The sequence below is a fragment of the Quercus lobata genome, chromosome 11, assembly GCF_001633185.2.
Source record: "Quercus lobata isolate SW786 chromosome 11, ValleyOak3.0 Primary Assembly, whole genome shotgun sequence".
Taxonomy (NCBI): Eukaryota; Viridiplantae; Streptophyta; class Magnoliopsida; order Fagales; family Fagaceae; genus Quercus; species Quercus lobata.
This window is the reverse complement of record NC_044914.1, coordinates 48753091-48766905: the sequence shown is the minus strand read 5'-3', so window position 1 is coordinate 48766905 and position 13815 is coordinate 48753091. Positions and strand designations below refer to the sequence as shown.

Sequence of the window (13815 nt, the reverse complement as noted above, 5' to 3'; positions counted from 1 at the left end):
AGAACTACTATAATCACTTCTAAGTAGTTGTGGTTTCTAAGGCTACATTTGGTTGGAAGTGTAATAGGAAGGATAGAAAAGAAATGAAAAAAGAAGAAGGATTTTTAGGTTATTTGGTAAGGAGAGAAAAGTAGAAAGATTTTTGTTGGGGCTTAGACATTTTCTCTCCTGACCTATCAAAAATTGATTTTTTCATTTTGGAGAGAAAACAAGCGTGAAAGCTTGTTATAGTTGGTATTACCAAATTACCCCCATTAATAGGTATGTCTCTCACGTTTTCACCCTTTTTTTGTTTGTTCTTTTCCTTTTCATGTAATGTGTTTTTGCTTTTTTGATTCTTTCTCTCCAACGTGTTTTTTTGTTTTTTCCCGTCAACATTTTTTTGGCTTTTTTTAAAAAAAAAATTTAAAAATCAACTGTGGTTTTTTATTCTTAATTAACGGTTTTTTTTAAAAATTAATTAATAGCTTTCACTTTTAATTCAAAAAATATATATGTAATATAATAGAAAAGTAAATTATTATTATTTAATGATTAAAAAATATTATTTCTTATATTATATAATCGGGATATAAGAGTAAATTTATACAAACTATATATTCCATCTACTCACTTTTCCATTATTCCAAACAAACATAATTAGAGAAAACTAAAATATTTTTTATCTTCCTACTTTTCTATCCCTCACTTTTCCATCACTCCAACTAAAAGAATCCTTAAAAACACTCTAGTTATTTTAATATCTCTAATCATATTTGGGCACTAGGGTTCGAACCCTTCCAATTCCTCCCCCTTAGTTAGCCACTATTTATTGGCCCATTTTTACCCTTTTCCATCATTATAAAAATGCAAAATTTTTATACCATTTAGATGGTATACTTTTTAAATATTAAACTATCCTAAAACTTATTATGTACATGCCATTAGTATAATTTCACCACTGATTTTCATTCTTAATATTTAGGGTTTGAACGATCATTTTCTTCAATTTTATTAGAAGATATTGATACTTGTTAAATAGTTCAATTATTTTAAAATTAGGAAATATTTATCACAAAACTAATCGCACTATAAATAAATATCATAGAATGAAACACATGTTAAGTATACTAATCGAGCAATGCTAAGACCATATAAAATGATACAACTGTTGCCACAATTCACCATATAAGTTGTAAAGGTATGTTCCCATATAGACCTACAATCACAACTCTACCACTTTTACAACCCAAAATTATGTGGTCCTAGCATTATCCATAACAAAGTATTGTCTCAAAAAATATATACAAAGTAAAATAAAGTGAAAACTGATGCAAAGGAGTTGGACTGGAGTGGTAATTGCAATTTATTACCCTTAAAAAAAAAAAAAAAACCCTTCACGCCGTGAAACAAACAGAGAGAACTTTGAGGAGTACAACGGTGCCAAACAATTCATAAAAAATACAAAGAATGAGAGTGTAATGGCCATAATTAAAACTCTGACTATATAACTGATGGAATTACATTACACACACAGAGAGAGCAAGAGAGAGATTCAATTATATCATTTGGTTTGATTTATATTAGACTTCTCTCCAGCTTGCTTCACTGACCAAGTGAGTGACTACACTGTCGTCTCTCTGCTTGGCTGCTCCCCACTCCCCAGGAAGTTACTGTCGTTTTTTGCTCATTGATTTGAACCCCAGAAACTATTGCTGTCATTTGTCAGTACCCAGTACTCACTCATTCACTCCTAACCAAGCCATAGAACCCTGGCATTGTTCTCTCCTTGCTCCTCTCTCTCTGCACTTTCAACCTCCTAAACCACACAATACCTCATTTTCTAGTCCCTAGGGGAAAAAAGATTAACACAATCACACATGGCTACTTTATCTTTCTTCTCCTTCAGCTTCACTCTTCTTCTACTTCTCACTACTAGAGGTAACCAAAAAAAAAAAAAAGGTTTTTCTTGACGGGTTTTCCATTTTCTCATCTGGGTCTATCTCACATTTTCATTTTCTTACACTGACAAAGTTGTGACCATGTGTTTTCATGTACCAGGTGTTTCAGGTGCTACATTCACATTTGTAAACAGGTGTGAGAACACTGTATGGCCAGGTATTCTTGCAAATGCAGGCAGTCCTAGACTCGACAGCACAGGATTCGAGCTCCCAAAAGACACTTCACGTTCATTCCAAGCTCCAACTGGGTGGTCCGGACGTTTCTGGGCCCGAACCGGGTGTACCTTCGACGGATCCGGATCCGGGTCGTGTCTCACAGGCGACTGTGGCTCCGGCCAAGTAGAATGCAACGGGTTCGGAGCTGCCCCACCCGCTACACTCGCCGAGTTCACACTCGGGTCGGGCGGGCAAGACTTCTACGATGTTAGTTTAGTTGATGGGTACAATCTTCCAATGATTGTTGAAGGGAGTGGCGGGTCGGGTCTGTGCACTCCGACGGGTTGCGTTTCGGATCTGAACCAACAGTGCCCACCCGAGTTGAGGGTCGGCGAAGGTGACGCGTGTAAGAGCGCGTGTGAAGCGTTTGGGACACCGGAGTATTGTTGCAGCGGCGCGTACGCCTCACCCGCCACCTGTAAACCGTCCGTGTATTCGGAGATGTTTAAGGCTGCTTGTCCTAAATCCTATAGCTATGCGTACGATGATGCCACGAGTACCTTCACTTGTACTGGTGCTGATTATACGGTGACGTTTTGCCCTTCCTCTCCAAGGTAATGAAAATCAATTTTAAGTTAACTTTTATTTTCAGTTATGTTATGATTCTAGTTGATTCAACTCGAAAATTTGTAGTTGTCGAAAAGAAACCACGGTCCAAACCTATAAAAACCAATTGTAGGGGCTGATGTCATAAAATTCTATATTATCTATTAAACTAGTAAATTTCTCGTCATCCAATAAGTTAATTCAATTAATAAAATTTTAGCCGTTGGAAAAGAGATCACTTCTTGAACCTATGTTAAAAACCAATTATTGTCACATGACGGGCTGATGACGTAAAATTCTATCATATCTATTAAAAAAGAAATGGTATGATGGATTAGTTGAGTGTGTTGGTGGGTGGATAGTGGCAATGCCATAATGCCAAAGATGACCCTTTTAATGCTTTGATTTTATTCTATTTTGTTCTTTATCGTGTGTTCAGATCTTCTGGGTTTTTTTTTTTTTTTTATATGTATTAACATGGGCTTTTATTGAGGTTGTTGGAGTATTTATAAAATTATAAATCGGTATGGTTGCTCCCTGTTTCAGCCAATGTGAGTATTTATTGTTTCTACTAATTTCTGTTGTGCAGTCAGAAATCTTCAAGTTATTCACCACCAATGACATCAACAGCATCACAAGGGTCCGGGACACAATCCGGGTCAGGGTATTCGGTTGCCGGTTCAGGATCCGGGACAGGGTCAGAATCCGGGTTAGGGTCAGAATCCGGGGTTGGTTATTCGGTTACTGGGTCCGGGTCTGGATCAGGATCCGGGTCAGGATCTGGAGAAGCAGAGTTAGCAGATGGGTCATGGTTAGCTGGTTTAGCTATGGGAGATTCACCAAGAACAGTCTCTCCCAACACTCTACTATTAGCCTCGGCTACTTTGTCTATTACTCTCTCAGTTCTTTATTACTCGTAGCCCATCACTTTAGCCTCTAGCCATGGCTTTTGATAGTGTGAATGCTTGTCAGAATTGCAGCCTTGAGTGGTGATTTTTTTTGCCTTTTGCTAGAAAAGCTGACAGATTCCTCAAGATTGTAAACCATCCACCATGTCAAGGTTCCCTAAAATATTCAATGTCTATATGCACTAAAAAAGTGTTTCACTATTTAATTATGGAATATTTTAGGTGCCTCATTTTTTTTTTTTTTTTTTTTTCTTGGTACTTTTTTTAAGGTTCTGCCGTTTGTGGAGTAAAAAACGCAACAAATCAAAACTAGGAACAAGTTTATGATTTGGGCTGGCATTTTTGGATCTGATTTTTGTGTTATGGTTTTGGATTTTGTTGTAAAGAGAGAAATAAAGGAAAGCTTGTCTTTGAAAAGAGTGTGTATAATGTGAATATGTGTGCAACATGGTTGGCTTGTGTCTCATGGTCAAGGATTCCTTTGCGGGTTTTGCAAGTCTTTGCTTTGCTCTTTTGTCTATTGAAGAATGAATTTCTTTAGGACTAAATGGGTTATCAATTATCATCTTAATTAGTGGGATGAGCAATGATGTTGTAGCTATAGGTTGATTATTAAAGGTGATGACTTTAATAATTTGTTGGAGTTTGGGAGCTATGGACAGAGAATAAAGTCAAGTGGGATCATTTGTTTGTTGACTTTGTCGTAACTAGTTGGCTTCTAATCGATGATTCACAATTAAAGAATTGTGGATTTTTTGGCAGGCAAAAATTTTAAGCCAACAAACTGATGTGAAACATGGAGGGCCTAACTCAAATCAACATTATAAAACAATTATTAGAACACCCTCTCGATGATATGATGAGGTAATGACGATGTAAGACAAGATACATCAAATTGGGTATGATTTTTAGCTCATGCAAGGTGCATTATTGGGCTTATGTGCAAGTTTTTAAGTTCTTACTTAAAAAAAAACTATTTAATTTTTTTTTAATTCTTTCTTTTAACTATAATTATTTTTATTCAGCTTATTTTTTTTAAGCAAAATAAACAATCAAGTTCTTCCAAATACGCTCTTCTCCTTTCCTTCGGTGACATAGGTTGTTTTTTTTTTTTTTTTTTTTTTTTTTTTTTTTTTTTTTTTTTTGTAAAATACATGGATATTCTTGAGCAACTTCCATAGGGTTTTGGGACAAATTGAAACCACAATATATATAATATATATATAAATTTTTGTGGTTAAATTACAAGCACAATGTTTGTTATGCAGACAATTCCCCCTTTCGATTTTAGGGTATTATAGAAGAAGAAGAAAAAGAAAAAGAAAAAAAAAGAAATGAAAAGAAGAAGAAGAAGAGAGAAAGAAAAAGTTCCTGAAGAGCTTTTAAAAATTTCTTAATTCCACAATCAAAGCATGGTGAAATATAGGTTAGTTATTAATTGATATAGATCATAGATTGGTCAGTTTGTTTGTAGGAATAAGCTACTTTAATCCAAAATTTAGCATAAATCATAGATTAAATTGATAGACTTTGGATGCACAATCAGTGACTCATATTGCAATCATTGATTCAGGGAATAATAGGTTTCATGATGCAAATGATTTTTGGGAGAATCCCATTGTTTTGTGGGTCCTTTCCACTAGCCATCTGGATTATACCCTAAAATCAAGCCGAATAGAAAATCCCAGCAAGTTTGCTCAATAATTGTGCACTAGACAGCATATGGGACAAGGTGGAGTTCACGAGAGAGCCAGTTGCAATCTGTATAGTATAATACACGTGAACGGTCTCGTAAGGTCTTCAATTTTAAGGGCATAAATTGTAAGATACAAGCTGCATCTTGATTCTTGAAGGGCCTAGTAGCTGATATGCTCTGTTTACAGTGTAATGTTGATTGGAACACCTTGAAAGGGCACCTTTCTAATTGTACAGCCCAAAAAAAAAAAAAAAAAAAACCTCGTATACAAAACCTTAATTTTAAAAGAGCTATAGAACACTAGAATAGTAGAATAACTCGAATCTTTTCTGAATTAGTATTGGAATGGAGCATTAGAATTCTGAATTTCGCATTGAGGCACGTGGACTGAGTTGCTTGGTTACGCGTATCATGTCCTTCAACATTGTTGGAATAGCCAATGACCTTTAGGTCTACTGGCACCTACTCCTTAATAACATTGGTGGAGAAAAGTATTATTGGAATTTTTTACTTTTTATAGTCCTAGTATCAAAAATCATTGAAGACTTTTCACTGTATCGGTATTTGGATGTACTAGAAATTATCTTTTGACAGTCACTGTTCATTTATGTAAAGTTGTGATTTACAACTGTGTTTTATATTGGCCTTTTATTCCATGACAAAAAGTGTTGTAATTGCTTTAATTTTGTTCCTTGTATTTTGTGGGATTTTATTGTATTGAGTTTAGTATAAAGTTGGTGAAGAATCAAACATAAAATGAAGAATCAGTGGATTTTGCGAGAAGCTCGCGAGAAGCTAATCCACGAAAGAGCCACGTGAGGAGCACATGTGTGGAAGCTGAAGAGTCATGTCAGGCTGTCGTTTTCGTGGGTGTCTCGCGGGTAAGGCCTTCCCACGAGATAGTCGTGAAACTTTTTGCTTGGAGGTTTTTTAAGTGCGACTTGCTTACCCTTTACCCATGCTATATATACCCTCATTACCCACAAATGTAAAGAAGGTCATTTAGAGAGAAAAACCCTAGATAGGTTTTCTACAACACACACCCATCTTTTTGAGAGAGAGCTACTCATCCTTAGTAAGAAATCATTGTAGTCTCTTCTCCATCCCTCTCCCATTGTCATACCTTGAGAGGAGATTTGTACCCAAACACAACCCATACCTATTCAGAGTGTAGAGAGTGTTTTAGAACTTGGGAAGCTTTGGGGAATTGTTAAAAGAAGCCGGTGAGGCTTGGCGGATGCAATCGGGTGGATTGTGGGATCTGGAGAGCTAGACAAGACACGGTTCCGAGAAGTCTTGTTGGAGTAGGAGCTTGGAGGGTTTAGGTACAGCGGGTAGATTAGGCTTAGAGGGTCTCTTGCTAACACATGTATCCCAACTGATTGTCTAGTGGATCAATTACCGCTTGGAGGGCGACGGATAGGTTTTTCGCCGAGTTCTTCGGTTTCCTCTTCGATAACGCATCGGCGTGTTATCTGTGTTTGCATTCTTCTTCCCTACTCTTTTACATTTCATTTTACTGTTGTGATTATATGAATATGTGTTAGAGTAGCTTGTTTGTTTATCTGCTCGCATTTACACTATTTTGCACTTAGACTTGAGTTAGTATAAAATCTATCGAGCCGTAACTTTAATTTGGAGGGTCTAAACAACTCTTGTATTTTTAATACATTTTTGAGCTTTCAACCTCCACACTATTCACATCTATTACTATTTGTGCAGAGATTTTGTCACTGCGTGGACATTGTTCATGCAGAGATTTTTTCAGAAGAATTTGGAATTATTAATGACAATTACTGTGCGGCACTGTTCACTATTGTGCAAAACTGTTTACTTTCACTGTTTATTGTATTATTACGAATGTACTATTCATCTTTTGGTTTTTTCACTTTTGTATGCCTATATATATGGCATTTGTATGAGTTGGTAGGAGCAAGCTATAGAGGCTATAAGAAGGGGAAAAATGGGATTTTGCCTCTATTCTTTTAAAAAAACTAGCACAATATCCTGTTTTGAAACTATTTAGCAGAATGTCCCTATTTTTTAAACTCGATTTTAATAAAATCGAATTATGCATAAAACTCGACTTTGTTAAAGTCAAGTTCCACCTATAACTCGATTTTGTTAAAATCGAGTTTCAAAAGAGGGACACAGTACTTCTTAGTTTCAAAACAAGGACATTATGCGAGATTATTTTTTATTTTTATTTATTTTTTAAATAAGGGCAAAAGCCCATTTTCCCCTATAAGAAGACCTTAAGTAGCTCACAGCCAACTAAATATCATTCTCTTTTCCTCTCTCAGTCCCTTATCAGTCCCCAAAAATCCATTCCTTGTATAAGAAAAAATATAACCTGTATCAGAAAATTATTCTTGTAATATTTTGAAGCATTTGAATGAATATTAGTGTTTGAAGTATTATTCAAGTAAGTTTTTAAATCTTTTCAAAATAGATTTTTATGAGTGAGTGATATTTTGAAAAGATTTAAAAACTTACTTGAATAATACTTCAAACACTAATATTCATTCAAATGCTTCAAAATATTACAAGGGTAATTTTCTGATATAGGATTTATTTTTTCTTATATAAAGAAGGGATTTTTGGGGACTGATAAGGGACTAAGAGAGGAAAGAAGATTGTTATTTAGTTAGTTGGTTCTGCTTAAGGTCTGCCTTTAGCTTCTATAGCCTACCTTTAGAGCACTAGCATTGAAAAATGCTATCCTATTTTATTATACCATCCCAAAAAGTCACTTTATTACTTATACCATCCCATTTTACAATATCTCTCACATCCTAAAACTCTATTCTTATTAAAATATTATTCTTTAATCTTTTTTTATTATTTCTTTTTAACCAATTTTTTTTTTCAGTTCTACTTTCCTAGGCTTTCCAACCGTTTCTTTTTTTTTTTCCTCTACCTCCCTCAACACCAGCTCCTCTCACAGAACCACACAGACCCATCACCGATCAACCCACCACCGATCAACCCACAACCCAACCACTACCCAAATACGACCCAAACCCCGGACCCAACCACCACCCACAACCCCTTTAAGCACCGGTCATAGCCAGAAAAAAAAACCAGCATCACAATAGAACCATCACGCACAAACACAACCATCAAACCTTAAACAGAGCAACAAACACACATAATCCAAATATCCGCCGGCGATTCGATTAACTGATTCCGGCGACATGTACAAATGAGTTTCTCTAAAATCCCACCGGAACAAAAATCCCAATTAAAAAAAAAAAAAAAAAAAAAAAAACCAGCATCACAACAGAACCCGATCTCCAATCTCCAATCTCCGTGACCCACGCCGTGACCAATTAGCCATACCCACAACCCACTTCAGCCCACTCCGATCTCCGACTCCGCGACCCATGCCGTGACCCGCGCCGTGACCCACTTCAGCCACTCCGATCTCCGATCTCCGTGACCCACGCCATGACCCACTCCAATCTCCGTGACCCACAACTCACCTCAGTCATACCCACCACTTCCTTTAAGCACCGGTCACAGCCAAAAAAACAAAGCAGATGAGAAAGAGATGATGATGTTTGGGTTTGAAAGAGGAAAGAGCAGAGAGATTGAAGAGAGCGGAGAGAGCAGATGATGTTTGGGTTTGGAAGAGGAAAGAGCAGAGAGAATGTGAAGAGAGCGGAGAGAGCAGATGATGTTTGGGTTTGGAAGAGGAAAGAGCAGAGCAGAGAGAATGTGAAGAGAGCGGAGAAAGAGAGAGTGAAGAGAGAGAAATCGGTGGATTAAAATATATATATTTTTTATACCATTATGCTACAGTACAATTCTAAAGATAGAATTGTATTGTAGCACTATTGTAAAAATTTTTACAATAGTTGTGTTTAGCATCCTTTGATGCAGCACATTTTAAGCCATAAAATGCTAAAAAAGGCTTAGATATAGCATTAGCATTTTTCAATGCTAATGCTCTAAACCGAGTCATACAAATGCCATATATGTAGACACACAAAAGTGAAAAAAATCAACAGATGAACAGTACATGTGTAATAATACAATAAATAGTAAAAGTAAACTGCCGCACAGTAACTGTAAGTAATAATTCCGGATTTTTTTGACGGAATCTCTACGTGAACAGTGACTGCATAATGGCGAAATCTCTGCATAAATAGTGATAGATGTGAATAGTGGCAGGATGAACAATGATGATAAACAGTAATTATCAGAAGTTAATTTCTAATATATATATATACACACAAAATTGATTACTTTTTTGACTTCAAAAAAATTGTAAAGTTTTATGAACCAGTTGCGATTGTGAATGCTATGTTAGTGTAGGCATTGGGTTTTGTTTGAGAGTATTTTAATTTTTGCCAGTTCAACTTATTTATAGGCAATTCAATGCTTTTTTGAAGTTTCAAAGTAAATTTGACTTCGTAGTCAAAGGGATGCGGTTCGGTGTTGCCTTAATTAAGAGGACTTTTGTTTTTCCCTCCTTTTTAGGTTTGATGGAAATGATGTAACAATGGAATATGGAAAATAAGTATATTGAATCCTAAGTTATCAAGCTATTTCCGAAGTCAATACTAATGCCAAGGAACTTTCAAGAACTAAGTTATCCATGATCACCCTAAAGCTAACAATTGAAGCCTAAGGGTCTGTTTAGGATTTGCTTATTTTGCTAAAATAGGGCAAACAAAATCAAAGCTAACCCACTAACCAAAACAAATCCACCAGCATGAAACCCCACGATCATGACTAACCCAAAGGTGCCGTTTTTCTTAGGGTTTGGGGCTGGATTGGGGATTAAAGTATCCATAACTGGATCTATTGGGTTGGATATGTTATTATCAATTTCCAAACTTGAACTAAAATCCCATGAACAAAGAATATGAGTTGTAGTATTTCCTTTTGCGGCTGAGAACCCAAATCTAACCCATTCAGGTAGTACATCTCTCAAATCAATAATTTGAGAAAGGAATTGTCTTTCATTACCACTTCTATAGTGAAGACAACACTCAAATTATAGGAACTAGAATTATAACTAATCCAAGCTTCATTGATTTGGCCTTCCCTAATTGCAGTTTTACTTGGCCATGAAGAAGTATTAATAGATTGCATGGATTTAATATCAAAACCTACGTGCTCCCCGTCTGGATCCCAGACCTTATTCTTGTAGATATCAAACTCCACTGCAACGAAATGATTAGCATCTGTATTTCTTTCTTGGTCATCGAAAGCAAGACCCAGACCGCCACCCTTTGTCACATTAGGGAGTTGTGTGCCGTTAGGTGCAAGGAAGAAGGCAAGCCCGTCTGTGTATATAGGATCATTTGGCGATTTAATAACAAAGGTAAAATGGGTTGTGAAATCTGTGAGGTTTCTAGATGCTTCGTCCCACAGGTGCATGGGTTTGAAATACATGGCTCAACCCACAAATGCTTGCGATTTCATGTTGCCCGTGAGCTTGATGACTTGGTTTTCAGCGTAAGCAGATAACTCATAGGAGATGTTTGGGTTATCAGAACTAAAGTAAGTGTAGTTGAAGGATATAGCACTTGTAAATGGGTGTAGTTGAGAGAAGAAACTGGTGATTATGAAGGTATAAAAGAGTATGGAAAGCTGAGTGAATTGGAAATGAGTGAGCTTGACCATGATTGGAACTTTAATATTGAAGGTGTAAACAACCACTTTGGGAATTTTGAAGTATGGTTGGGATAGATATATTGCAGAGTGTGAATTTAATCAATATACCTAAACTAACTGGAAATTTTCTGTGGGCAAACTAGGTCAATAGTGGTTTTCAAGCTAATAGGATAAACTAGGGGTGGCAAATGGGCGGATTGGGTCATAGATGGGTTGGGTGTATAATTACCCATTTATCCATTTATGACCCGTTTATATATAAATTAATTATCCATTACCAACCCAACCCATTTAATTAGTAACCCACCCATTTAACCCAATATGACCCAAATATCTCTAAAACTACTTGAATACCCTCTTGACCTCCAAAATACCCATAAATACCTAAAATAATGCAAATACCCTAATCTTCCAAAATTACCAATATACCCTTGGACATCCAAAATTATCCCAAAATACCCATGAAACCTCTAAAATGACCAAAATACCCCTGATATCTCTAAAATCACCAAATATGCTTAAAAACCACTAAAATGACCAAAATACCCCCTAAAACCCAAAAAATTACCAAAGTATCCCAAAAACTCAAAAAATGACCAAAATACCCCCAAACCTAAAAATTACCAAAATACCCCCCAAAACCTAAAAAATGACCAAAATATCTCCAAAACCTAAAAATGGCCAAAATACAATTAAAATACAATATCGACGAATAAAATACAATTAAAATAAACCTTAATGTGTACCAAGAAAATAATATTAAAATATAAAAACTTAAAACTGCTAAACTCCAAACCTTAAGACTTGGAGTTTCTTATTTGTCTCACTCTCTTGTGCTTATTCTATTAAACTTATGGCTTGTTTGGAAGTTTAAAAAAGGAGGGGGAGTAGAGTAGAGGGAGGGAGAATAATTCAATTACCTTATTTGGAAGTTTTTTAAGGAATGAGGGGAAGGAGTTTGGAGGGGTATGGAGGGGTTTCAACCACCTCTAAGCCCTCATTTTTAATTCCCCAAAATTGGAGAGATTTGGAGGGAGAGTAAAGTAAATAAATTATTGACTATATAAATTTTCCAATTTACCATTTCTAAATTAATAATAGACCAATGTTTGCAAGTCTATTTTCAAATAGGGGTAAATTTGTCTATTTTAATCATTTCTCTTCCTCTCCATTCTAATTTTTAAAACATCCAAACAAAGGGAAGGGCTAATTACTCACTTTCCCCTTATTAAGTTTAAAAACATCCAAACAAGGTGGAGGGGAACCATTCCCCTCTACTCTCCTCTCCACTACTCTCCTCCCCTCTACCCCCCTTCTACTCTCCTCCCACTCTAAACTTCCAAACAGGCCATTAAATTGATAAAAATAATGATAAAAAAGGTGCGTAAGATGAGTTACGCCACTGTCGTCTGGCCTAAACAGATAAATAAATGCCAAACAGTAATAGGACAAGAAAGTAGCTAGGTGCACTCTTCATTCTTTACGCACACAAAAGAAAAAACGTCCAATTGGCTGTTAAAAAATTAAGGTTTTTTCAGCATAAATACGTATGGAAATGATAGTAGATGTCTCTAAGACATTTGTTAATTAGTTATTTTTTTTTATATTATGTTCATGAGAAATGTAAAAAACTATTAAAACAATCAATTATTATATATATATATATATATATATATATATTTTAAGTTTATATAAATATTTTCAAAACCAATATCCTTAGGATGCCCATTAACTTTTCTTTTGTATATACATACACACACCTTGTATGGTATGTAATATATTTATCAATAAGTCTAATTAGACAACAAATTTCACAATTTTTGTAAAAGTGATGTTGCACTAATTAGTACTCACATTCTGCCAACCTAACAAGTTGTAAACAAAGTGTGAGATTCCTTAGTGTGTGTAACTTTGTTATTTGTGTGTATTATATATATATTTTCATTTTTTTTTCAACCATATTGTAGTTTTATTTAATGACTCAAGTGTATAGCACTCGTTGAGTTACAAGATTTTTAGTTATCTTTGGTATAATTTGACTATAGTTTAGATGCAAATGTTGTATAACAACATAATTTTATAAATAAAAATGTTAGACCAATCTCTTATCCTCTTGTTGGAGCATTTCTCTCTCTCAAATACGAGTTTGGTAACAAATTTTGAAGCATTTTAGGGTTTCAATTGGATTAGATTTCTATTAGTCTCATATTTTGAAAGACTTGTTAGAATTTAAAAAAAAAAAAAATGCTAAAGGCTTTAAAAAATATTCACAATGTGATGTGATAATAATTATGATTGATGAACTTCAATAACGTAATTAATGTGTTTGAATTGTTTTTTTGTAATTGGTGATATATTAGTTAGTATGGTAAAATTTGGGGTATTCCTAGCATTTCTAATAAAAAAAATGCATAACTATTTGAAAAAATTTATATATATTTTTTTATATAAAATTTTAGATTTTTACAATGGAAAGGAGACCTTTTCCCAAAGGTAATAATAATAATAATAATAATAATTATTATTATTATTATTATCATTATCATTATTATTATTATTTTTTTTTTTGTGGTGGGGCCTTAGGTCTAAGCCTTGGGTTGGCCCTGGTTTGGTTTCTTCTAGGACACCACAACTAGTGGGTATCCCTTGTTGTGCCATAATAAAAATGATAGCCTCTTTTAGTTCGAGTCAAGTTTCGATACATTGAAAGAAGTCGAGTTTCTATTTTTTATATTGTGTTTTTTTTTTTTTTTTTTTTTTTTTTTTTTTTGATTGATGCTAGAGTCTAAAACCATGAATAATTTGTTTTGAATTGAGGTAATTTTTTATGGTAAATTTTTATATTTATTATAACACACACACACACACACACACACACACA

General features: G+C 35.0%; 1 protein-coding gene across 1 annotated transcript; it reads left to right on the top strand.

The window, feature by feature from the left end:
• Window positions 1-1506: 1506 nt before the first annotated feature.
• On the top strand, window positions 1507-4027 carry LOC115969474 (thaumatin-like protein 1). Its single transcript, XM_031089135.1, has 3 exons — window positions 1507-1920; window positions 2041-2710; window positions 3292-4027. Exons 1-3 carry the CDS (start codon window positions 1860-1862, stop codon window positions 3620-3622), a joined length of 1062 nt encoding a protein of 353 aa, XP_030944995.1. The 5' UTR covers window positions 1507-1859; the 3' UTR covers window positions 3623-4027.
• The last annotated feature ends 9788 nt before the right edge of the window (window positions 4028-13815 follow it).

Coding starts and splice junctions, on each gene's coding strand:
- LOC115969474 (XM_031089135.1), top strand. CDS start 1,860: ATGGCTACTTTATCTTTCTTCTCCTTCAGCTTCACTCTTCTTCTACTT. Junction 1,921..2,040: donor TCTACTTCTCACTACTAGAG/GTAACCAAAAAA, acceptor TTCATGTACCAG/GTGTTTCAGGTGCTACATTC. Junction 2,711..3,291: donor TTTTGCCCTTCCTCTCCAAG/GTAATGAAAATC, acceptor TCTGTTGTGCAG/TCAGAAATCTTCAAGTTATT.